At 39.5% G+C, this 22,333-nt stretch overlaps 2 protein-coding genes across 12 annotated transcripts in view; one reads left to right on the top strand and one right to left on the bottom strand.

Annotated features, from left to right (window-relative positions):
• Window positions 1-22,333, bottom strand: part of LOC111342956 (mucin-like protein) — a 159,462-nt gene that overhangs the window by 88,682 nt on the left and 48,447 nt on the right. For 2 of the 8 annotated variants that reach the window (XM_088752122.1, XM_088752124.1), the window contains exons 19-31: window positions 20,877-21,209; window positions 19,401-19,655; window positions 18,856-19,049; window positions 17,491-17,827; window positions 16,824-16,949; window positions 15,606-15,728; window positions 15,052-15,180; window positions 14,063-14,191; window positions 13,461-13,589; window positions 12,943-13,046; window positions 12,442-12,557; window positions 11,642-12,007; window positions 10,242-11,210 (exon numbers count right to left, since the gene is read on the bottom strand). The exons of 5 other annotated variants lie outside the window; for them this stretch is intronic. In XM_088752122.1, coding sequence (XP_088608248.1) covers window positions 11,090-11,210; window positions 11,642-12,007; window positions 12,442-12,557; window positions 12,943-13,046; window positions 13,461-13,589; window positions 14,063-14,191; window positions 15,052-15,180; window positions 15,606-15,728; window positions 16,824-16,949; window positions 17,491-17,827; window positions 18,856-19,049; window positions 19,401-19,655; window positions 20,877-21,209 — 2,462 coding nt within the window. In that variant the 3' untranslated portion in view covers window positions 10,242-11,089. Of the gene's footprint in view, window positions 1-10,241; window positions 11,211-11,641; window positions 12,008-12,441; window positions 12,558-12,942; window positions 13,047-13,460; window positions 13,590-14,062; window positions 14,192-15,051; window positions 15,181-15,605; window positions 15,729-16,823; window positions 16,950-17,490; window positions 17,828-18,855; window positions 19,050-19,400; window positions 19,656-20,876; window positions 21,210-22,333 lie in introns of those variants that run through there. One more of the 8 variants, XM_088752123.1, reaches the window with a different exon arrangement.
• On the top strand, window positions 1,513-7,203 carry LOC148736061 (uncharacterized). Of its 4 annotated transcripts, none has more exons than XM_088752135.1 (4): window positions 1,513-1,705; window positions 2,431-2,640; window positions 3,024-3,166; window positions 3,635-7,203. In XM_088752135.1, exons 2-4 carry the CDS (start codon window positions 2,618-2,620, stop codon window positions 3,769-3,771), a joined length of 303 nt encoding a protein of 100 aa, XP_088608261.1. In that variant the 5' UTR covers window positions 1,513-1,705; window positions 2,431-2,617; the 3' UTR covers window positions 3,772-7,203. The 4 variants fall into 4 exon arrangements, 1 of the variants encoding a protein (XP_088608261.1); XR_015998432.1 differs by having other exon boundaries at window positions 1,523-1,705; window positions 2,431-2,526; window positions 3,024-3,283; window positions 3,635-4,938; XR_015998433.1 differs by having other exon boundaries at window positions 1,524-1,705; window positions 2,431-2,466; window positions 3,024-3,283; window positions 3,635-4,938.

Here is a 22,333-nt window from a genome sequence, read left to right as displayed (position 1 = left end):
TCTGGGAAAATCTTTTATTACCTACTAGTTATTTCTTTTCTGTCCGCTTCGTATTTTTGTTGTTGTAGTGACATGAGCAGTTACTTACAGTAATTGGAGATCCTCGTAAGAATGTAATTAAGAACTACTTCACCCTGTAGTTTGAACCATCCAGTATATTGACAGTTATCATTGCTTGTATGCCCAGAGTTAAACAATTTACAGTTGAAGCGATTCAAAGGTTGTATTGAGGACCTATGTGGTCAAAGTCAGAAGCTGTTTGCGAAGTTATTAGAGTGACGAGTTAAGTCATTGAGGTAGTTCAAGATGAAGTATTGTGAGTTTCTAATAGTGCTCTAGAGAGAGAGAGAACTGATCAATGTGTTGAGATGATATTTCCATTGTTTGCAGGAATGCGAGTATTTTTGTGGTCTTTTGTGATCACGAGTCATGTAAGGAGAAGTGATAGCGTAATCACGGTTTTAGGGCATACGATGTATTGTAGGATTACTCAAAGAAAGTTCATCCTTCGGCTAAACTTTCTTTTGCTGAAAGGGGGAGGGTGTTACGAGGATCGAATTATTTTTACTGAATCCGTCACGCAATCCCAGACTTTTCTAGAATTATCTATAATCTGTAATATTCCAGAAACTTCTTTCATGTGACTCAACAGTTTCCAAAAATAGTACAACTTGTAATACGCTATAAATAGTAATAGAACATTCTAGATAACTAAAGTAAATGTATAAAAGCTGGCTTGTGAGAAGTACAAAGAAGATTTGCCCGAGGGCTTACCCTCGTGGCTTGCTGACTGAACTTGTGGAAGCTATGATGTGACAAGGCTGTGACCTTTTGACCTTGCGATATCCGAAGAGAAGAAAGATATGAAAAAGACGATAGTCGAGAGAGGAAGAAGATAGAGAATATAGAGTTTACCATGGAGTCCTCCGGAAGAGTTTGTGTACACGGAAAGAGAGCGATAAATCAAGAAAGCCAAGCGCTGTGGTCTTCAGTCGGCGGATGTTGGAATTGGAAGTTGATCAAGACGACGAAGACTTACACGGCATGAAGGATTTTAAGCCTACTTTATGAACTTCTTAACTTAATCTTTAACCTAACTAAATTAAACAGTGTAAAACTAATTAAATAATGGTTAAAATGGGTAACTGCTTGTTGTTACATTTTTGTTGCGTGCCATATATCGTACTCGCGAGTCTATTTTCATATATGCTTTGTTAGCGGACATTTCTTGGTCATTCGTGCACGTAACACCTTTTATAGACACAATGTAAGGTTTAGGGCCAGAGAAGAAAACATTAGCCTCTTAGAGTGCGGTTTTTCTCCGAAAGCAAGAAGTCGCGTATTTTTACACGCATTTATCTTTCATGTTTTGTGTTGTACAACTATCAATACGATTAATCGTCTCACTCGGGTAAAGAGACACTAAGGAAAATATTCTTATTGTGGCAAATAGCGACAGGAAATTGGAAAGCACTGTTTATATGTGATTTTAATACATAATTAATGTGAAATTCATGTTTTGAATTTGGTTTCATTTGCAGAGTTGGTAATTTACAAATGGTAACCACCACGGCGTACACTATTGAGTTATGGATCATGCGGGAGGTTGCTAAGCAAGAAAGAAGGGTAAGAGTCGCGCGAGGCGTTGACTAAAATCCCAAAACAAGGCCCCGTTTTGTCATTTTGGTACGGTTTACAGTTGTAGGTAAGAGTGGGTCTATCCCATTCTTACGCTTGCCGCATTGCCTCTGCAGTTGCTCTATTCATTTCAGCAAACTTAGTTTTTTAGTTTATAATTTTAAGGTTTTATCTCTTTTTATTTTGTCATCTTTTCATTAGCACCACTTTCTGCTCTTTCACGTGATATATGATTTTATTTTTTTTTACAAGGCTGCGCCTTGTCCGTAATATTGTAGGCCTTTCCATGATAGCTCGTGTACCGTTCGGCGTACTTAACGGGGCGGGCGCACACAGTTTCAGGGTCCTTACTGACGGCAAACTCTAGGAACAGTTTGAACGCAATGTTCTCCGGCATTTCTTTTCATTTTTGTCCTTGTCGCCAATTTTCACGTTGAGCTTCATTAAATTGTTTTAATCATTGTGTCAGTCATTGTCTCGTACGGTTCCGCACGGTTACAATCATGCATATATATATATATATATGTATCATATATATAACTGCAGACAGTACCGTTTCGGCCTTCTGGGCCTTAGCTGTCCAATGCTAATGCTAGGATGGGGGAGAACCGATAAGGTTACCCCGAACGATCCCACATTTGTGGTATCGTCTAAGCCATGCCAGAGTGCTCAAACTAGGAAAGCCTAGAACATTTACATGTTCTAGATTCTAAGTTGAGCTATTTTCAGGTTCTAATTAACATGTCATGATCTAGGTTATAAACTAATTACTTACAATGTTTTTCCTTACAGGCGGCACGAAAAGCGCACAGGCCACAGCAGCCCAGAGTAAGCGTCCACCTGTAAGAATTGGGGAATTAACGGTAGACAGTTATTTACAGATGCAAGGTTATCGTATGATCGTCATTTACAGAGCAGAATACAGATAAAAGGGACCAGAAATTCTTAACAGAGTCCTCAGTTGCACAGCGGATGTGGGATGCAACATCATTCCTTATTAGGGTTACTATTTGCTTAGGGGTTAACGTAGAATTATGAAAGGTAGCAAAGTTTCTTGACGACCAAATCCAAAAAATTATAGTTGCAATCAGAAAGCTGGAGTAGGAGGAATAAACTGAAGCTGGTGCAATAGAGAAGGGGTAGAAGACAGAAGAAGTAGAGACAACAAAAGGGGAGCACGAGAGACGAGATGGAGTAGAGGGAAAGTATTTCCATACTTTTCTGATTCTGGGACATTCAAGAAAGCAGTGTTCAATGATTTCGATCTTGCCGCAAACAGCGCATTTGTCATTTTCGATATAGCCTCACAGTTTTAAAGAATAGCGCACGCGTACGGTGCGGTGGAGTATTCGCCACAATGAGTCATTCTTTTTGTTTTCGACTAGCTTGAGGCGAGATTTGCGCCACACCGAGGCCCACCGGTTAATGGGGCGGCCCACAGCGGACTCTCAGAAACCGAAACACCAGGGTGCAGCGCTAACAGGGTCAAGGAGCAAGGAGTACAAGTTTTTGCTGGTTAAGGAGACAGGTAAGGTGTCATTCTTCTGGTATAGAGATTGGAAACTATTTAAACACACTCTGTAAAAACTATAAGGAAAGGCTGAGTTAGGGCAGGAGTTGTCAGGAAAACAGACACGGGGTCAAGGTGAGTAAGTTTACGACCTAAAAAGTATCTAGCTAAATAGTGCCATTTACATGAATCAAAGTTATCTCTTAGACTCCAAAAGTTGGAAAGACTTTTGAGTGCAGAGATTCGTAGGTTCCAATAGGTTCTTATATCTTAATTACTTTTGCCATAATTTTATCTTACGATATTGTGAAGCGTGACTGAATATATTCATATAGAGGTCTGTGCTATATAAATGTAAATTATTATCAATTATTATAAAGACGTAAGCTATTGTATTTAACTTTGAAATTGATGATGTTAAGGCCCCCACGCTGCTGGGGCGCACAGCAGCGGTCGCGACTAACGTTCTCCATTTTACCCTTCCAGATAAATGGCCAGACGATAGATTTGAATTTATTATGTGCCCAGTTGGGCGGGGAGATAACTTTAGCTACATACCAGAGACGGCTTGCGCCAAGGGTGTTAACGATAAGCCGGTTCTGCCTATTTCTGCCTATAAATAAAAGGTCTCTCTGTTTCCACAAATTTTAAAGTGAACTAAGCTTGTCAAGTTTGGTTCTCCAGTTGTCATCATCGACGCTGACTAAACCATTCGAGAAAAAGACACCTAAAATTCTCATCTTGTTTACCCACTTAAGACCGAAGGAGGTGTCTCCCCTGGTTCGCCACCTCCCAAGCCACATTTCTTCAGACTTGGAGGTGTTTAATTTGGCACCCGAGCCTAATCCGAATTTATGAATGACTTCAAGTAGGGAGGAGAGAGATCTTTCCGACTTAAGAATGCTAGTTGCGTCGTCCGTGTATTGTGAAATTTTGTATTGAAGGCCACCGGCTCCGGGGAGAGGGAAGCCTTCAATATCCTTACACTTACGTATTTGAGTCGATAGAATTCGGATACTAAAACAAAGAGTAGCGGTGACAGTGGGCATCTCTGACTAAGACCCCTCTGAAGATAAACAGAGGGGGACATGGAGCCGTTAACAATAATTCGAGAAGAAGCCCGCGAATAGAAAAGCTCGAGCCAACCATAAAAGGATGGGCCGAAGCCTAACTTTCACAGGACCTGCATCATAAATTCGTAATCTACGCGGTCGAAAGCATTTTCTTCATCTAGAGAGATAAGGATGCGTGGTTCGTTAGTTTTTTCAATCATATCAAGGGCGTCGCGAAGTAATGACAAATTAGAGAAAATAGTGCGGCCAACAACGCCGCACCTTTGATCCTGATAGAAAATGGAACTCATTACTTCTTAAGCCGCTCAGTGATTACTTTAGAAACTAATTTATAATCTGTATTGAGCAGAGAGATCGGACGCCAGTTTTTCACGAGGCGCCGATCGTCCTTTTTATGAACAAGACGTAGGAGGCCATCGTACTGGCTATCCGCAAGGGAGCCAGCAAGATAGGTCTCGTTTAAAACCGAGAGAAGGAATTTGCCGAGGTCGTTCCAAAAACATACATAGGATTCTGTTGGAAGACCATCAGACCCAGGTGACTTACCGGTCTGAAGGCCTTCCAATGCAATAAATATTTCATCATTAGAAAAAGGGCCTTCACATAGATTGCGCTCAAAATCAGTCAGTGAAAATTCGAGGTCGTCAATTATTTCAGTTTGAATTTGCATATTGAGAGGATCTTTGGTGAATAAATTCTTATAGAAATTAGTTAAAATGTTTTCAAGATCATTTTGTGAATTTCTAAGAACACCGTTCTCGTCAAAGAAAGATTTAAAACTATTCGTGTCAGCTCGTTTTTTCTCCAGACGGAAGAAATAGCTTGTTGGTTTCTCGCCTTCTTTAAATCATTGTGCTCGGGAGCAGACTTTCGCTCCCTCGGCTTCTTTCGAGATTAGAGAGGACAACTGGCTTTCTAAATCGCTAATTACACCTGGGTTACTTAAGCGATTAGAATGTAAAGCATTTTTAGTACGAGTTGATTGCGTAGTAATTAGGATTCTTTTCGCATTTACTGTTCTCTGTTTACGAATACAGTATGAAATACTTGTTTTGCGGATTTCAATTTTTAGAGCATCCCACCATTCACCAAGGGAGGCGAATTCGGGGATTTCAAGCTTAAAGTTGTTAATCGATTTTGACATAATTTTTTTAAATTCTACACCTGAGAGTAAAGAGCTGTTGAATTTCCAAATTCCAGGACCGTGGTTAGAAGGGTTAGTCGTTAGTTCAATTTTTACAAAGTCATGATCGGATAGTACGTGTACGCATGGAAGAATATTACATTTCGTTACTGGGGTTAAGCCTTTAGCGATAAGTAAGCGGTCAATTCTAGATGCTTGCGTATGGTCTTTGTTAGACCAGGTGAAAGTTACTTTGCGCGGGTTGTTTTTGCGCCAAATGTCCGTAAGTGAGAAATCAGCACAAAAGGATCGGAGAAGTTTTTGATCAGATAACGGGATGGTGGAACAATTTAGTTTATCTTGGACATTTTCCACACAATTAAAGTCTCCCCCGATCACCAGATCCACGTGGGGGAGAAAGTAATTGTGTAGACGAGAGAAAAAGCTATTGCGGTCTTAGATAACATTGGGAGCGGAGATATTGACTAAATTAAGTTTAGAATGATAACATTCGATGAGTAAGCTCAATATTCTTCCGTCTGAGTCGGTCAAAAATCAAATAATTTTGCCTGGAAAGTTTAAAGAAAAAAGGGTGGCAACGCCGGCGGACTTACCTGTCCCGAAGAACCACAGACATTTGCCGCGCCAGAGTTTTTCGAATTCCTCTGCGTGTTTCTTGCAGGAGATGTGCGTTTCTTGTAAAAGAATGATATCATGCACAATCAAATGACCAAATTCTTGAATAATTTTCCTGTTTTTGCTGGATGATCCGAGTCCTCGCACATTAAAAGAGATTTTTTTGAGCCTACTCATTGAAATGAATTAAAAACTTAATATCTATACCTCCTCTTGCATCTAACCCTATGCCATCCATCGTCGGTTTCACTGTCTGAATAACCGCAGCGGGAAGATCTGTCGCGATCATCCCGGCGGTAGTACTCCCGATCGTCTCTATCTCTTCTTCGTTCATCCCTTCGTCCCGTCGCTCGTCTCTTCGCTCTTCTGTCTTTCCGTGATCTCGTCTTTTTTCGTCTTCGTTTCCTCTTGTGCTCTCTCTATTTCTGTCTTCATCCTTCTTTTGTTGTTGTTGCCGTTCTTGTTGTTGCCGTTGTTGCTCCTGCTGTTGTCGTTGCGGTTTCTGCTGTTGCCGTTGTTGTTGTTGTTGGTCTTGCTTTGGTTTTTCCCCTTTTTTTCGTTGTTCTTTTGCTCGTCTGGACCGCTCTTCCCTCTCCTGCTTTTTTCCTCCTCAGTTTTCGCTGATGGTGAAGGTGGGGGGTCGACGTTGATACTAAAAGGGCAGCTCGACGACTTGTGGTCGTTGGCCAAACAAACAGTGCACTTAATCGGTTCACCACACTCTCGAGCACGATGGCCAGGGCGCTCGCAGTTAAAACAGCGACCCGAAGAGCACTTCCTGGCCATGTGGTCGTCAAGTCTTTGGTTGACTATGATACCATATCCGGACTATTTCACCGGCCACACTGACGACAGATGGAATGGCACGGTTATTTGACATTCTGGCGGTTCTTACGCCGTTGTGGATGTGCTGCGCTATTTTGTGTCGACGAAAACTTAGGCCCCGTCCACACGAAGACGATTGTAAACGCAAACGCTAGTAAACGCATATTCTTATTTCCGTCCACACGAAAACGATCATCGTTTACGTAGCGTTTTCACCTGTCCACACGAAAACTCCGAACGCGCATGCGCTATCGATTTGAGCCTGTAATCTTTGCCTCAGCGCCTTCTTATTTAACAAATGGTAAACACCACAGCGTACACTATTGAGTTATGGATGCACGCGGGAGGTTGCTAAGCACGAAAGAAGCGTAAGAGTCGCTCGAGGCGATAGCCGAGAACGACTCTAGCTTCTTGAGTGCTTAGCAAACCTCCCAAGTGCATCCATAACTCAATAGTATACGGTGTGGTGTTTACCATTTGTTTTATAACATAACATTGATACATTGTAGCTAAAGAGTTCCCTTTTATTTAACAAACCTTACGTGACCAGAAAAAAAAAGCGCGCGCGGAAAAATAGTCTTTGCATTTGCTTACGTCAGCAGCGTACACCCATGGGCAAATGGGGGACGCTAAATTGACCAATCAGAGCGCGCCCTGTACTTTGGTTATGTTATAACAAGTGTTAGCGTCCGTGTGAGCGTTTAATCCGGCTCGTGTTGGAGACGTTTTGACCCGTTCATGTTGTTTCATTATGTTGAGTCTTCTCCTTAGGAGAAGAGGGGTGAGTGAGACTTTGTTGAACATTTATTGAACATTTTAATTAGTGTACTGAACACTTTAATCCGGCTCGTGTTGGAGACGTTTTGACCCGTTCATGTTGTTTCGTTATGTTAAGTCTTCTCCTTAGGAGAAGAGAGGTTGTAGTGTATGCCGGGATATAAGAAAGACTATTGTAGGATAGGAACGAGAAGAAGAGAGTATGGAGTCGGAGAGTTAAGGACCGCGGTGTAATCCGGTTTAATCCGTTGTTTAGATACGCATATTAAACTCTACAGACTCGGCCTAAAAGGCTCACTAATTGTGGATTTTCAATGGAAATAAGCAGATTAAAGATCGGAATGATACCGTGGATCGCAAATTAAACGAAACTAATGGCCTGAATTCCGGCTTTCGTCTAAGTGTGAACTACCGCACACCGACTGTAAATCGCATCTTTAGTGTTCCTTTAGTCATGATCTGTTATTTTCCGGTTAGTAAGTCGACCTTTTCTGACCGAAGGCTTAGTAATTCAGCTTGTTATACGCTTTTGCGAAGCTACTGACACAAGAGTACATATAACGCTCTTCACGTTTAGCACACAAGTTGTCTCCATTGTGTTATACAAAATGAGTTCTTGCTTTTAGCTGTGCGTGTTCGACTACCGAGGTATGGATGAACGCACTCAGGAAGTTCGGAGAGCACTCAAGAAGCTAAATTTGCTTTCAGTTTCGCCTCGAGCAAAAATCTTACGCTTCTCCCGTGCTCTCGAAGCTTCGGCGTGCATACATACCTCGATTTATGCACGCCAAGCATGAACCAATTGTTGAATAATTTTAAAGACTTCTCTTTGCTCCCTCATTCTTCTACAATACTTAAAAACCCAAATTACGGTCGCTCAGCTACTCGGCATTTACCAAACTAAATGAAAAAGCATTTCAAGGTCAGCATATCTTTCAACAAAATCTGCTGAACATTGATGGCCAAAAACTGGACTGGTAAATCCTTACATCCGTGAAAACAGTTGAGAAGCACGAACTCTATAACTCTTTCTAAAATTACATAGACTAATTCTTCCGTTTCATGTCTGGCATCTATCAGTTGGAAGGTGGCCCGCCCAGATTAACAGTCCTTACGAATCACTATTCTCAATTTTTAACACTATCAATTGAATGAAATGATGGCCGGAAACTGAGAAAAGTTATAAGCTGTAAAATTTTTGTCAAAGGTTTTATTTTTTCAATAGATACTCAGAAACGGTTGCCAAGGTTTGCTCTTACCTAAGGTAAGTAAATGAACTGTTTTTAAAAGAAAATTTGGAAATTTTTCGCGAGCAGACTACAATTCTTAATGACTGGAAATTGGGGGAGGGGGGAGGGAGGGAAAGAATTTTTGGCGATCACATGGTTTTCAGGGGAAACGGAGGGGGAACCATTTTTCAAAAATTTACTGTCAATTCACAGCGAAGGAGGGGGAGGGGCTTAGGATATTACACAGTATCACAACACAACCAAAATCCTCTTCCTCCCCCTCCCCCCTCCCATTCCGGGCTATTGATAATGACCGGTCTCTTAGTTCCTCTTTTAGAGGAACTAAGACCTTCTGGTCTCTCCAGAAGGTTTTGAAATAAAAGAAAAAAGATCGTAATTTTTTTTTCAGATTAGTTATGAAATAGAGAAGGATTTTTTTTCGCCGTGAGCGTGGGACAAATAGAAAATGTCTGAGTCTTCTTGGGGAATATATTACCAGCATACACGCGTCCTGCATACATCTTTGTCTACCTCATAACCTGGCTGAACAATTCACCATACTTCTCTTTCTATTGATGGTTCCCATGTTTTTTTGGACATTGCTGAACCTAGCTGTATTTAGGACGCATATCATGTGTGAATCCGATATTGACCATTACCTATCATAGGGTACCGATGGCTCAGTTATATCAATCGTATCTTCCTCCACGGTTTGTTTAAATTATTCATGCTTGTTTTAGAATCTTTTCCTTCGAAAGGGCAAGCGAATCCTTGTCGGGACAAAAAACAAAATATAAATGGAGTTGGTAATGCAAGTCACCATAATTCCTTCAAAAGAAGCGCTGTTGGTCAGACACTTCCAAGCCGTGTGTTTACGTCCAAGTAGTGTCGCAGTGGTGTATAACAATAAGGATTTACAAGTTATGGTAGTTGTATAGACTGCATTGCGTAGTGCACTCGACTTTGGCTTTCGAAAATGGTTAAAATTCTATCTACTGGTTGACTTCAATAACTTTTTTGTACTCAGTGAATGTGGTATACTTTTTGTTCGTTCCTATCCCATGGGAATTTTTTTTATTGTTTTGATCCAAGCGAATTGCGTTTACCTAAATGGGTAAAATGGAGAACTTGTGAGCTTGAGACAATGTAAGTTTTTTTCGTACTCTTACCTATGTGCAATGAGTCCGAGGGCAACGTGATTATACCAGCTTCAGTCGAGACGATTGAAAAAAGCCGGAAAGGGAGGGGGGCGGTGCGACTTGTTGCCTGGTAATTCACCTACAGACTTGGAATGGTGCGGCCTGTCTTTGTGGACTGAATCAATTTTTTTGCTTCAAATGAAATCCAGTTGTTTTGTAAAACTTTGATCATTGAACGGGAGTAGCAAACCTATCGGTGTTTACGTATACAAATCTAATTAAGTACATGAATGTTTTTATCTTTGCTTTTTATTATATCCCACACATTGCGTAAATTACATTGAATATTTACCATAAGACGTAACTGGAGATTAAATGAATATTATGGTAATTAACATACCAAATAAGTCGGAAAACACTCGGAATAGATATCTTACATATCTTAAAGAAGAAACTGATACAAAAGGGTTTTTATTCGTTTATAAAAAGTAAAAAACAGACCTAACGAACTATGTCATCAACAAACTATGACACAGCCCTCTCTTTACTCGCAAAGATGGGAAATGGGTGGAAAATGGGAAAATTCCCAACTGCTCCCCTCTCCGTATCATATGAAGGGCTATTTTTGGGTGCACTCGTTACTGTTATGATCTCTGCGAAAAAAAGAGCTTATGAACGATCTTGATTCCCCATGTTATCGTACAACATGCAGTCAGTTCATTGTCAATCTACCAACTAAGCAATCAATCTACACCACACAGTCACACTAATCTCCTTCCCATTCCTCCGGATTTTAAACCATGGATTGTTGAACATCTCTCAGAACCAAAATTTTGAGGTTGGGCAAGAATGAGTAACTAATTAAATAAATGCAATATGGCCTCAACAGCATTATCACCAACTATTTACGAAAGTTTTAAAGTGCTACAGTTTGTCAGATCCAGGAGAAAAAAAAAACTGAAAAAGTAGTCAACTCAAAGGACTTCCTTATGCTAACCCATCGTGGACACCAAATTGGGAATCCACCTACTACAAATCACCACCCTCCCTTCCCTTGCTTTTCACTTTCATTGGGGTACAGTGATAACACGCAAAGCAAACGACATACGGAAAAACGAGATTGCGTTATGAACTTTCAATTATGCCGAGTGGGAACCACTCCCCAGGGTGTCTTCTTTCTTCGCTTCTCCTGGTTGCCGGTAACCTTGTGCCTCAGAAGGGTCTGTTATGGGCTTCACATCACGTTTTCTTTTCCTTAAGCTAAAATCAAATATTGGTAATGTTAACGTGCTGAAGTTAGGATGTAACTCATTTATCCTTTCACAGATGCATTTCTGGGAAGGATTATACAAACAATTTTAGACTTGCTTTTTTGTCAGTAGGTCTGTTAATTTTTTTATTTCAGCACGTCACTGAGTTCTTCATAAGACGACGCAACAGCACGTTTTATTCGCGATACAAAAAATTAACCCCTTCTAGCTCAAAAACATAGAATAAAGTAATGCTTTGAGACATGAAATTATTCACAATATTTTATTGTCACTCAAGAAGCCTCGCCAAATGTTTAGTTTTTGCAAAATAATTCTGCCTCGGGCAGTATCCATTGATATACGAGCCGCGTGATGGGTTTACGAACTTGTCTTTGCAACTAAGTGAAAATGACTTCAAATTTAAAAAAAATGATTCCGTACCAGAATATTAGCAAACCAATGAGGATGATGACAACCACACCAATAACTACACCAATCACAATCCATTTCCAACTATCGTCTGCTGGTTCAGCTGGTCCCGCTGTTGGTGACTCTGTAGTTGGGGTGGGTTTGAATAACGCTTCTATACCAGAGATGTTTGCTCCTATGGCTTTCTCGATGTCGGGCTTGTAAGCTATCATAATGGCCGCCAAAGTGTCACGAGGAAGAACTGAGCTATTTCCGATGAAGAGAAAATCAGGCTGCAGTACGTAAAACGCTACATGGAGAGAGTCTGATGAGTTCTTGGGATAACCAGGCAGGAGATGAACTTTCTCATAGTCGTAAAGGTCGTTATAAGAAGAACGTCTGGAGAGATAGAACGGCAAACGCATAAAATCAAAACACTTTAGCGCGTTAACGTTAGCAAATAAAACTAGACGGAAAAAAAAAATAAACAAACAAAAAATTAATCAGAGTAGATAATTACATAACACAAAAATAATAACAATAAATAGGACACTCGTTTTAACGCAGCATTTTTTCGTTTCCTTCTTTAATCTCAAGATTTACGAAGAAAATCAAACAAGATATTTTTTTTATATCTACAATGCCGACATGCCTTGTATTGTTATAATTATTGATGATGATAATGATAATAACAATAAAAATAACAATAGAGACAGAACAAAAACAAAACCGAAAAGGGAAAGAAAACAGGAAAACAAACCATTGACAAACTTATCGAACAAACTTGTAATTGAACCAGCAACAATAACATATCAAACCTTAGACACAATTACCTCTTCCGCCGTGAATCTTTAAGTCCACATACTGTCCTGTTCTTATTGCAGAAATCTGATGCGACTGTCGCTACTTTTGTTTTAAACGACTTGTCTCTATCATAGTCCCATTCAATCTGCCAAAGAAAACATGAATAATGACGACAATACTTCGTTCAGCAAACAGCCCTCCAGGTGAATAATAACCTAATCTTTCCTTAATTACAATTAAAAGTACTGAGAACTTTTTGCTGGTGTCATTTATGAGAGTTTTGTTCGAGTAACGGCCTGTTTGCTGTTTCAAACTTGAAACTGTCTGTCTTGCTGTCGTAATCTGCATGGTCTTTGTCAACTCCTACAAGAAACTACAACCGAACACAGATAATCATTTCCATTCAAACTTTTCTTGTTAAGAAGTATCAGGGTGCTTTTGAAAGTGTGATCTATGCACGCCTTGTGTCTTGTGTTTTCCCTGTGACTTGTTGGCTATGATATCGTTGTCAAACAAAAAAAGTTACTTACCCCACTTGGAATTGAGAACTGAACAGCTTCTTCCTTTTCGGATTCTGATGCGTTACGGGGTTCAGGAAGTAGTAGCTTAGGACGTGGCTGGTTTTTCTTCAAACCTAGGTGGTTACAAAAAATCTGACGATCAATTGGATACATGGGGACAATGGTATTCGGGTACTTTGTGTTCCAATTTAATCTGATCTAGCTTTGAACTGCACATCTCGATTTTTCTTTTTAATGAAACAGCTGCGCGCCTTTTTCGCGTCTTCAATTCTAGTTTTCGTACCATTTGTTTAAACGCATCATGTAACTATACATTCCACAGCCAAAACTGGGCAAGTGACGTTCCCCAGTTCTCAATACTTGTGTCCAGGAAGATAGAGGGTTGAATCAAGAAGAGAGAGGCTAGACAATTGTTTATACACAATCCAGTCCTTCCCGAATCCAGCTTTCAGATATGAATTGCGTTTATTTTGTTCTCTCAAAAAATAATAAAGTATATCTCTTTCTAATTAACAGTAATTAGTTACCTTGGCATTTTCCATCAAAGTAATACGTGTCTTGAACACATTCACACCTGTAAGAGCCACGGGTGTTGACGCACCTCTGGTTTTTATCCGGACATTCGTATGTGTCATCATCTAAACACTCGTTGATATCTTGATAATAGCAGCGAGATGCAATTATTAGTAATTAAAGGCAAAAGGCTCAAGAGAACACAATTTATATAATGGTAATTTAGTGCAGCGGAGAACTTAATGAAAGAGGTTACGTGCAATGTACTGTTGAACCCTAAGGATTGGGTAGGAATACTGCTATCCGCTTAATCTATTGCTCTTAAGAGTGACCAAAGATGTATTTCTCACTACAGTATTAAAATGTTTTCGAGCAGAGGGGAAATGGGAAGATAGAAAGATATCAAATGTGGGATATCTTTGATTTACCAATAAATTCAAAGAACAAAAATTACAAGAAATGTATAGGACAGTGTAGAGAATTAGTTTCTGATTAGGAGAGGTATAAGGTTTCAATGCTGCGAAGCGGAGGTGAGGCACCCCGTTAACAAGGAGTGGAGACTTTGCCAATAAGTTTTCAATATGGTATGAGTATATCGCAGAATGCGAACAATTACCTTCACACCCGTAGCCATCTTTTTTCAACTCAAAACCTTTCTTACACGAACAGATATAACTTCCAGCGGTATTTGTACAAGTCTGATCGCAACGATGGAGGTCTTTAGTTGGATCACATTCATCAATGTCTACAGAGATAAAGGAGAAAAAAAATACTAACTTGGCAATAGAACAAAATGTATTTCGGTTAGGAGTGATTATAACATTTTCTATTGAAAAAAATGGGTCACAGCGCCTATTTTTGTGTTCGAACTTGGATAGCAACAGACGAAACAAAGCAAGTACATTTGTGGATTATCATCAAATGGAAACTATCCTTCAAGTAGTCACCCAAAGTGAAAATGAAACAGGTACAAATCTCACGTCGCTTTTCCTGGTTGATCTTACCAACGTGTTGGTAGTGTATCGGTAGTGTGTTGGTGGTATGTCGATAGTGTTTCGGTAGTGTGTGGTAGTGTGTCGGGAGTGTGTGGTAGTGTGTCGGGAGTGTGTCGATGCTGTGTCGATTATGTGTCGGTGGTGTGTCGACAGCGTGTCGGCTGTCTGTCGGTGGACCGACGAGTCAGCCGACGCGCTAGTGGGATCGGATCCTTTACTTTTACCCTTTTGATGTAATCGGCACCAACTTGATTTCTACACATACACTGGGCATGTGTGGTCAACGTCTATGCTACTGCACAGAAAATATAAATGAAATTTGGAGGAAAACAGCTCTGATCGTCATGCGGGATCGCCCTGCGGGAGCCCAGAAGCCAAAAAATTAATTATCATTATTTAAAATCTTTCAAAATTCGTGGGAAAAGACACTAAATTATTGCTTAAAGAATATTAAGTGATAAATGGCTCGACTGAAACAAAATTCAGCGAACATTATCGATCCTCAAGTGCCTCCTACGCGTCCCTTTATTTCAGTAATTATGAAGTTATTTCATCAATATAGTTCCATAGATGATTAATGAAAACAAAAAGATCAGAATCTTATACATACCTTTACATGTCTTTCTATCACTTTGCAGCTCGAAATTAGCTCTACAAGTACAAGCTGCTTGCTTGTTGCTATCTTCGTAGCAAACATGATCGCAACCAGGGTCAGAATCAGAAGTACATGGGTTTTTGGCTATGAGGAAAAGTCATCGGAATTAATACCAGTAGAGAGTCAGAAATGCCAATGCTGTTATTTCTGTTTGGCGGAAGGAAATTGTGAAGAAGGATAGTCACCCATGTTGAATTTCTAATCGTAAAAAGGTCTCCCTCTAGTTTGGATAGGATGGATTCCACTATTTGTCTTCAATAGGAAAAGACGGCGCGTAGTTACCTACGACATTGCCGTATTGAGCTATAGCTTGGGAACCAAGTTGCCAACTATTCCTTGGATGACTCAGACACAACAATAACCATTTAAAGGTTTCTGATGGGCATTTGTGGTTAGTAAACACACTGCCTAAGACCAATAACTATCTTTGAAATTATGTCCTCGCCTATTTCTATTTGCATAAACAATGAATAGCTATAGTTTGAGATTCTTAGAAATGAACCACTTACCCACACACTTCCTCCAATCAGTAGGGTCAGTTTTAAAATGTGTATTGCATGAACAGTTATAACTACCAACAGTATTTTCACATTTCTGCATACAGTTACTAGTCGGATCACATTCGTCAATATCTACAAGAAATAATTAGTACTCATTATCAGTTGGTATCGTTGCAAAATACTGTTTGTTTTGCAGGAAAACTGTCAATACCAAAGGTTCACACTCAAACAAGATGAATTGCGGAGTTGATGCCCGTTCTCTGCATTTTTCTCACTCATCGCAGAAAAGGAAAGCTTACCGCGAGTGCTGTAATATTATCCGACTGATGTGTCTATCGCCGGTTTGCTATTTTTCTATCGTTTTCTGTAGGGTGGAAATGTAACCTATTGTATGGCCTACTAGATCAATGTTAGAAGCGTGGAATGAGTGAAAGACAGCTTTAGGATTTAGCAACAAAACTAGCAGTGAGCTCGTAAAGGCCCTGCCACATAGTATTTTGGAGGAAAGTCAAACAGATCTCCTCTCGGCACTTGGGTGACGGTCAGACGGGGAAACGTGTACGACTGATCAGAAGCCTAATCTCATTTAACAAGACTTCCTCTCCCAAAGAAATCAAATTGAGAGGTGAATTTCTTCTCAATTTAATCGATTTGTACTCTATTCTTTAAGCGAATTTTGAAACACTGTCCCTAGTTTTTAAACGTGGAGCGTGACAAATTTATTCACAAGAAGCGTACCGCTTCTCCTCTTACGAATTACATCTATATGCCTGGCGAATGACACGAATAAACATTCAAGTATTCGAAGGTCACCGTCTATTTATAACACGTCTGGATTTTAGGGGTCGAATCGATTATTTTTTCCTATGGAGTAGGTGTTATGATCGAACCGGGGATCTCAACGGGCTTTGCATTCAGCACCTGGAAAAGGGCTTTAAAAAGATTTATATCGATACCGGACGATACGAGGCGGAGTTGGCTTCATCGTCGCGATCTCTGACGCGATAACATGCACCGTGCCAGCTTAGATAAATTTAGGTAACCTCTCCGAAATAAGACATGCATTTGGTAGTCTAAGATTGTGGCGTTGTTGACGTTTCTCCCCTGCTCATTTTATAGAAAAGTCATTGCAACAAATACTTTGCTTTAGTACCTCTTCCACTCAAAATCCTCTCCGGTGTTGAAATCGGCTTGATGATGAGTGCTACATTAATTTGATTTTCTTACCTTCACAGTTGCGCCTGTCACTTTTTAGCTTGAATCCATCGTTGCAATCACAAAAGAAAGAAGCTGGGGTATTGATGCATTTATGCTCACATTGATTTGGCGAGTCACTTTTGCATTCGTCAATATCTAATGAAAATCGTGCGAAATATAGGTTATTTTAAGAATTGGCTTTTTCAATACAATTATCAATCAAAATAGTGTTAAAATTAACTTCTGATGTTCTCGCTCACTCAAATCGACTATTGGCAACGTAGGTGATTCGTGGAAATAAAACTATGTACGGAGAGTAACTCTTAAAAAAGCAAAATGAGGAAGCAATAGAACCGATGACTTAGCAAAACTATAAAAGTAGTACAAAATTATCTGCTTAAATTAGTACAAAGTATGCATAAGACTAATGTATTTGGGATACAAAAAATGGCGCAAAATATTTCTTTTTGCCTCCTAAGAGTATAGAAAGTGCAAATAAAATTTGTAGAAGTTAAAGTCGACCTACAAATGAAAATGGAGATAGGCTTATTTTGCCTGATATTCTTTTTGTTTTTGGTCGAAGCAAGGATTGTACCATGTAAGATCCTCTGTTGTGTGCTATTTAACCTGCCTATTCCTTACTTCCATTCGATAAACCTCAAGTACTTCCTGTCGATTCATTTACATGTCAACCCACCTGCACACTGCGCTCCATCTCCTGTGTACCCTGATGGACATGGTCCACATTTATATCCACTGGAATTTGCTGGTGCAGGAAGATCAGTGCACTCAACTCCCGCGTAACAAGGCTCACCATTCAATTCGCAGGCATCAATGTCGCTGTCACAGAACCTTCCTGTGTACCCTCCCTGGCACACACAGCCCAGGTATACAAACTTGCTGTCAGTGTTTTCTGCGTCACCTTCTTCTGGTTCTACACATTGACCATCATGTTGGCACGCGCACATTCTGATGGTTGGACTCCAAATGGCGCTGGCACCTTGGTCGTCCGTAGCAACGAAAGTCAGATTAAACTAAAAAAGAAAAATATTTTTTGTGAATGTTTGTTAGCTTTCTTATTCAACCCCAACCATTATCAAATCCACCCTTTAAGTGCCGCACGTTCTGCAAAAATTACTACAGTTACGGACGAGGAACCATTTAGCTGTTCTACATGTAGTTCTGTTCTGACCTCTCTTGATCACATAATAATTGTTTGGTCAGGCCTCTATTATAATAAAAAATATGACCTTTCTTCTTATAATCACGTTAATTATTTCGCAACGTTATTCCCCCGTAATGGTAAATTTTCGATGTGATTACGAAACTAAGTATGATACACGGAATAGCAGCAACTATCGTCCACATTGTAGAACTAATATCAACCAGTTTACGATCTTGGAATCCCATATACCATGATTCTACCCTATCCTACAGATTCTACATCTTTAAGACTTCGCCTAAAAAATTCCTCATTGACACAACTCGCCCGTATGTACATCTTGTGAGGAATCCAGGTGTTATGATCTTCTAGCTTTTATTAGGTTTCCTCGCACATTGTTTATAGATGACCCTATATTGTAATTTTATCCAGCTTGATGATAAATTGTTATAAAATAATGTTGTCAGGATTATTCCTTTAGATTGATGTAAAAAGCTGTAATTATTTTTGGGTGTGTAAGTGGTAGAATAAATGAATAAAATAACAAATAAATCTACTTTTTCGTTTGGTATACTTTAATCATTCATTTAGTTATCTAGCTTTCAATCTGTTTTTTTTTTTTCCCAGCTACCTCTCTATCGTAAAAAAAGGTGTATTTTGCTTTGAGTTGGTCAGTTATGAGTACTTAAAGTGATTTTGTCTTCTCTGATATTTTCCGATCTATTTCCAGTTGGTAACATCAGTGGTGAATCAGTTGCGCAGACTATCAATTCCAAATAACTTAGATAATCAGATCACATAGGTAATAATCATTCTAATTATAAAATAATAATAACTATAATGGTAAAATAAAGGATGACTGGTTCAGCCAGGGAGAGGGTTTGTGATCATAGTTTATACCTTCTGTGATGACGTAACTTTCCAATAAAACAACAGAACGTTTCCAGTTTGGTTCCAAGTGGCTCCCACAGGTTTGTTAATCACGCGAAACGTGATGGCACTGTCGTCCTCAGCTGTCATGTTCAGTTCAACTATTTTGTGAAGTGTGGCGTTTATTTCATCGGAAGTGTTTACTATCTTGGGTGGAAAGTTGTCTGTGATAGCAGAAAAAAAATGTTTTTACCCCTAATTCTTATGAGAATATAGGTTTTAGCTTATGATTTATAAGTCCAATGCTGGCTCAAAAACCACAAAATCATTAACTTAAATCGATATCAGTTTGAAGTTCACTCTGTTATAGTTCACTCTGTTGTCTTCTCCATATTGTTAACGTTAATGAGAGGAAATCATTTTTCTCTGTCCAAAGGACATTGTGAGGAACTTTATGTTTTGTGTAATATACCACTTGAATGATAGGTGGACCTGTCTTGGAAGTTGTCTTCATTAAAGGGCTAAGAAGAAAAAAATTTAAAAAAAGAGTTATTAAAAGAGGTAAATCTACTCACTAAGTTGTTTCGATTCATTCACCAGCTGGACACTTATATCTTTGGTTACCAGACCCACAGACAAGTCGTTGGTGGAAGCTACATCAAACAGACACTCGTGATCATCTCCACATTGTGCTTCAGCTTTCATTTTTATGCTGTCATTTTGCCAAGTGATGTTATCAGCAAACATAGGCTCGAAATCAAGGTCCGAAAAGCTGGCCACGCTTTCATTATCAGCATAAGTGAAAAGAGACTGGGACTGGTTGATTTGCCCTAAATGACATGAGTCAAAGATTTAATGTCATTTGAAAACAAAATGGGCTAAGGATAAACAATGACTGAGTTTGACATTCAATGAGATAAATTGCAGCAAAACTTCCATATACTGAGGCACACACTTTTAAGCCAGAGTTCAATTGGATGTTTTGGTCCTTATTTTGTGCAGATTGTTGTTGCAAAATCCCGTTAAAGGAACTCCTTTCTGTTTTGTTTAATGGCAGATATTAGATCTGAGCCCGCGTAAAGGCGGTTTTGTTTAAAGTGCTCGGAATCGAGGCACTTGGGCCAAACGCTTTGTAAATTCTCAAAGGTATCACTGTATATTTCAAAACAAGTCGCATTCTACGCTATTTTTTTTACTTTCATCGACAACCTGAAGCATTCAAAAGGTAAAGATAGCAATGGTTAGACATTGTATTGCATTCCGATGCAACAACCGGAGCGTTAAACCACATTGCAAACAACTTTCGTGGCATTCACTGCCACTGAACAACAAGAAACTTCTGGCGACTTGGGTAGTCAAGATCAAACAGGAAAACACGCCCGTGAGTAAAAATTCCTTTTTAATGCAGTGAACATTTTGAAAAGGAATGCTGAAGTCTTAAGTCAGAATCAGTTCCGACAATATTCAGTTTCTCCGAACAAAAACCAAAAGGAAGGCTCCGAAGGAAAGACGCTCGATTGATGATGACTTTCCGGCCAGCATATGACTTGGAAAAGCATTCCTTTTCAAAATGTTTACTGCATAAAAAAGAATTTTTACTCACGGGCGTGCTTTCCCATTTCATCTTGACTAGCCAAGTCGCCAGAAGTTTCTTGTTGTTCAGTGGCAGTGAATGCCCCGAATGTTGCTTGCAATGTAGTTTATCGCTCCGGTTGTTGCATCCGAATGCAATACAATGTCTAACCATTGCTATCTTTGCCTTTTGAATGCTTCAGATTGTCGATGAAAGTAAAAAAAAAAAAAAAAAGTAGAATGCGAGTTGTTTTGAAATATACAGTGATACCTTTGAGAATTTACAAAGCCTTTGGCCCAAGTGCCTCGATTCCAAGTATCTTTTAAAAAAACCGCTTTTACGCGGGCTCAGATCTAATATCTGCCATTTGGGCAGCATGGCGATTACAAATATGTCTTTGCTATTGTCCTTTGCTAATATATCATGTTACAAATCCAAAGGGTAAGTTAATGCGATATTTGATGGTAGTTGTACTTACATTTCACACCAAAACCAAAGTGAATCTCCCTCAGTGATAACGACGATGACAAAACTGTTCCATCAGGCAGTGTAAAGTCATCTTCAGTGTCATCGTTCCATGTTCCCAGCAATCCTTTAGTGGCGTTTTTAAAGTTATCTCCGAGAGTTACAACAAAGGACATCATTTCCTTCTTCTCACAGAACTGCACTGACGATGTTGACGGAAAGGAAACTTGTAAACAGTCTTTGTCTGTTTTGGAGACAGAAAGATTTCTACCAACCTCCTCAGTTTTGTTTGTTAAGTTGTTGAAGCCGTAATAGGATTCTCTGTCAATCAATATATGGAAGCCACCTTGGCGAGAAAATTAAAAAAAAAAGTTAGACGTATCCAGAAATGGTCTATTGTTCCGGCTCAATTTCACACATTAAGAATATTTCGAGAATATTTCGAGAATCAAAAATCAGTGACGAAAAGTCGATTTTTTTTTTATTTTGTCAAAACATCCCTTTCTGCGAGCTAGTTTCGAAAAAAATTTCAAAGTTCCAGCGATTTTCTTTCCGGCTGAAATTTAAAAAAGTTTGAAAATTTGTTAAAATAGCCGTTTTCGCTTTGCCAAAGCGGTCAAATCGTCACGCAACCTTAGAAAGATGTTGGCAGCGCTAAACAAGTCCATTCACCATAAAACTTTGGATATTAATTATAATGTCACCACACAATAAAAGCATATAAAATTTTTCTTGTAGATCTCTTTGGTATGGGTTTTATCGTCATTTTCATAAAGGTGTATTTTGCACGTCTTTTTGGGAGACAAAATAAAGGCTAACTTTGACCGGTTTAAACGACACCTGGTACCAAACATTTCGACTTTAAAACCATATCAGACGAGAGCTCATTTATCAAACTATACACCTGGAAAGTTTGACGGTTGGAAATTAAGTCTTGTCTTGGTAGTTGAATAAAACGTGATGCCACCCAAGCGCCATGTAAGCCACAGGCAGCCCAAGCTCACTAATAGAAAAGCAGACGTGACTCTTACCGTGTTGCGCAACGTTTTATATTTATAAAGGTTTGTAGGGGATGTTATCGATATGCCTTAAAAGAGAGAAAAAATGTCTTTTTTTGAAATAAAATGGGCTTACCTTATTGCCTTGTTGTTTTCTTTGTTGATTCCTAGCGTCTCAGGCCATTTTGAAGCATTTTCGGCGAGTTAGCGCTATGTTGGTGTTCAACTGCTAAACATAGCGCCAACCCGCCGAAAACGCTTCAAAATGGCCTGAAACGCTAGGAATCAACAAAGAAAACAACAAGGCAATAAGGTAAGTCCATTTTATTTCAAAACAAGACATTTTTTCTCTCTTCGGGGCAAACTGATAACATCCAATACAAACCTTTATAAATATAAAACGTTGCGCAACACGGTAAGAGTCACGTCGGTTTTTTTAGTAGTGAGCTTGGGCTGCCTGTGTGCAAGCGTG

This window comes from Stylophora pistillata, chromosome 3 (assembly GCF_964205215.1).
Source record: "Stylophora pistillata chromosome 3, jaStyPist1.2, whole genome shotgun sequence".
NCBI classification, from domain to species: domain Eukaryota; kingdom Metazoa; phylum Cnidaria; class Anthozoa; order Scleractinia; family Pocilloporidae; genus Stylophora; species Stylophora pistillata.
The sequence above is the reverse complement of the archived record's forward strand: the minus strand, read 5'-3'. Positions and strand labels throughout refer to the sequence as shown.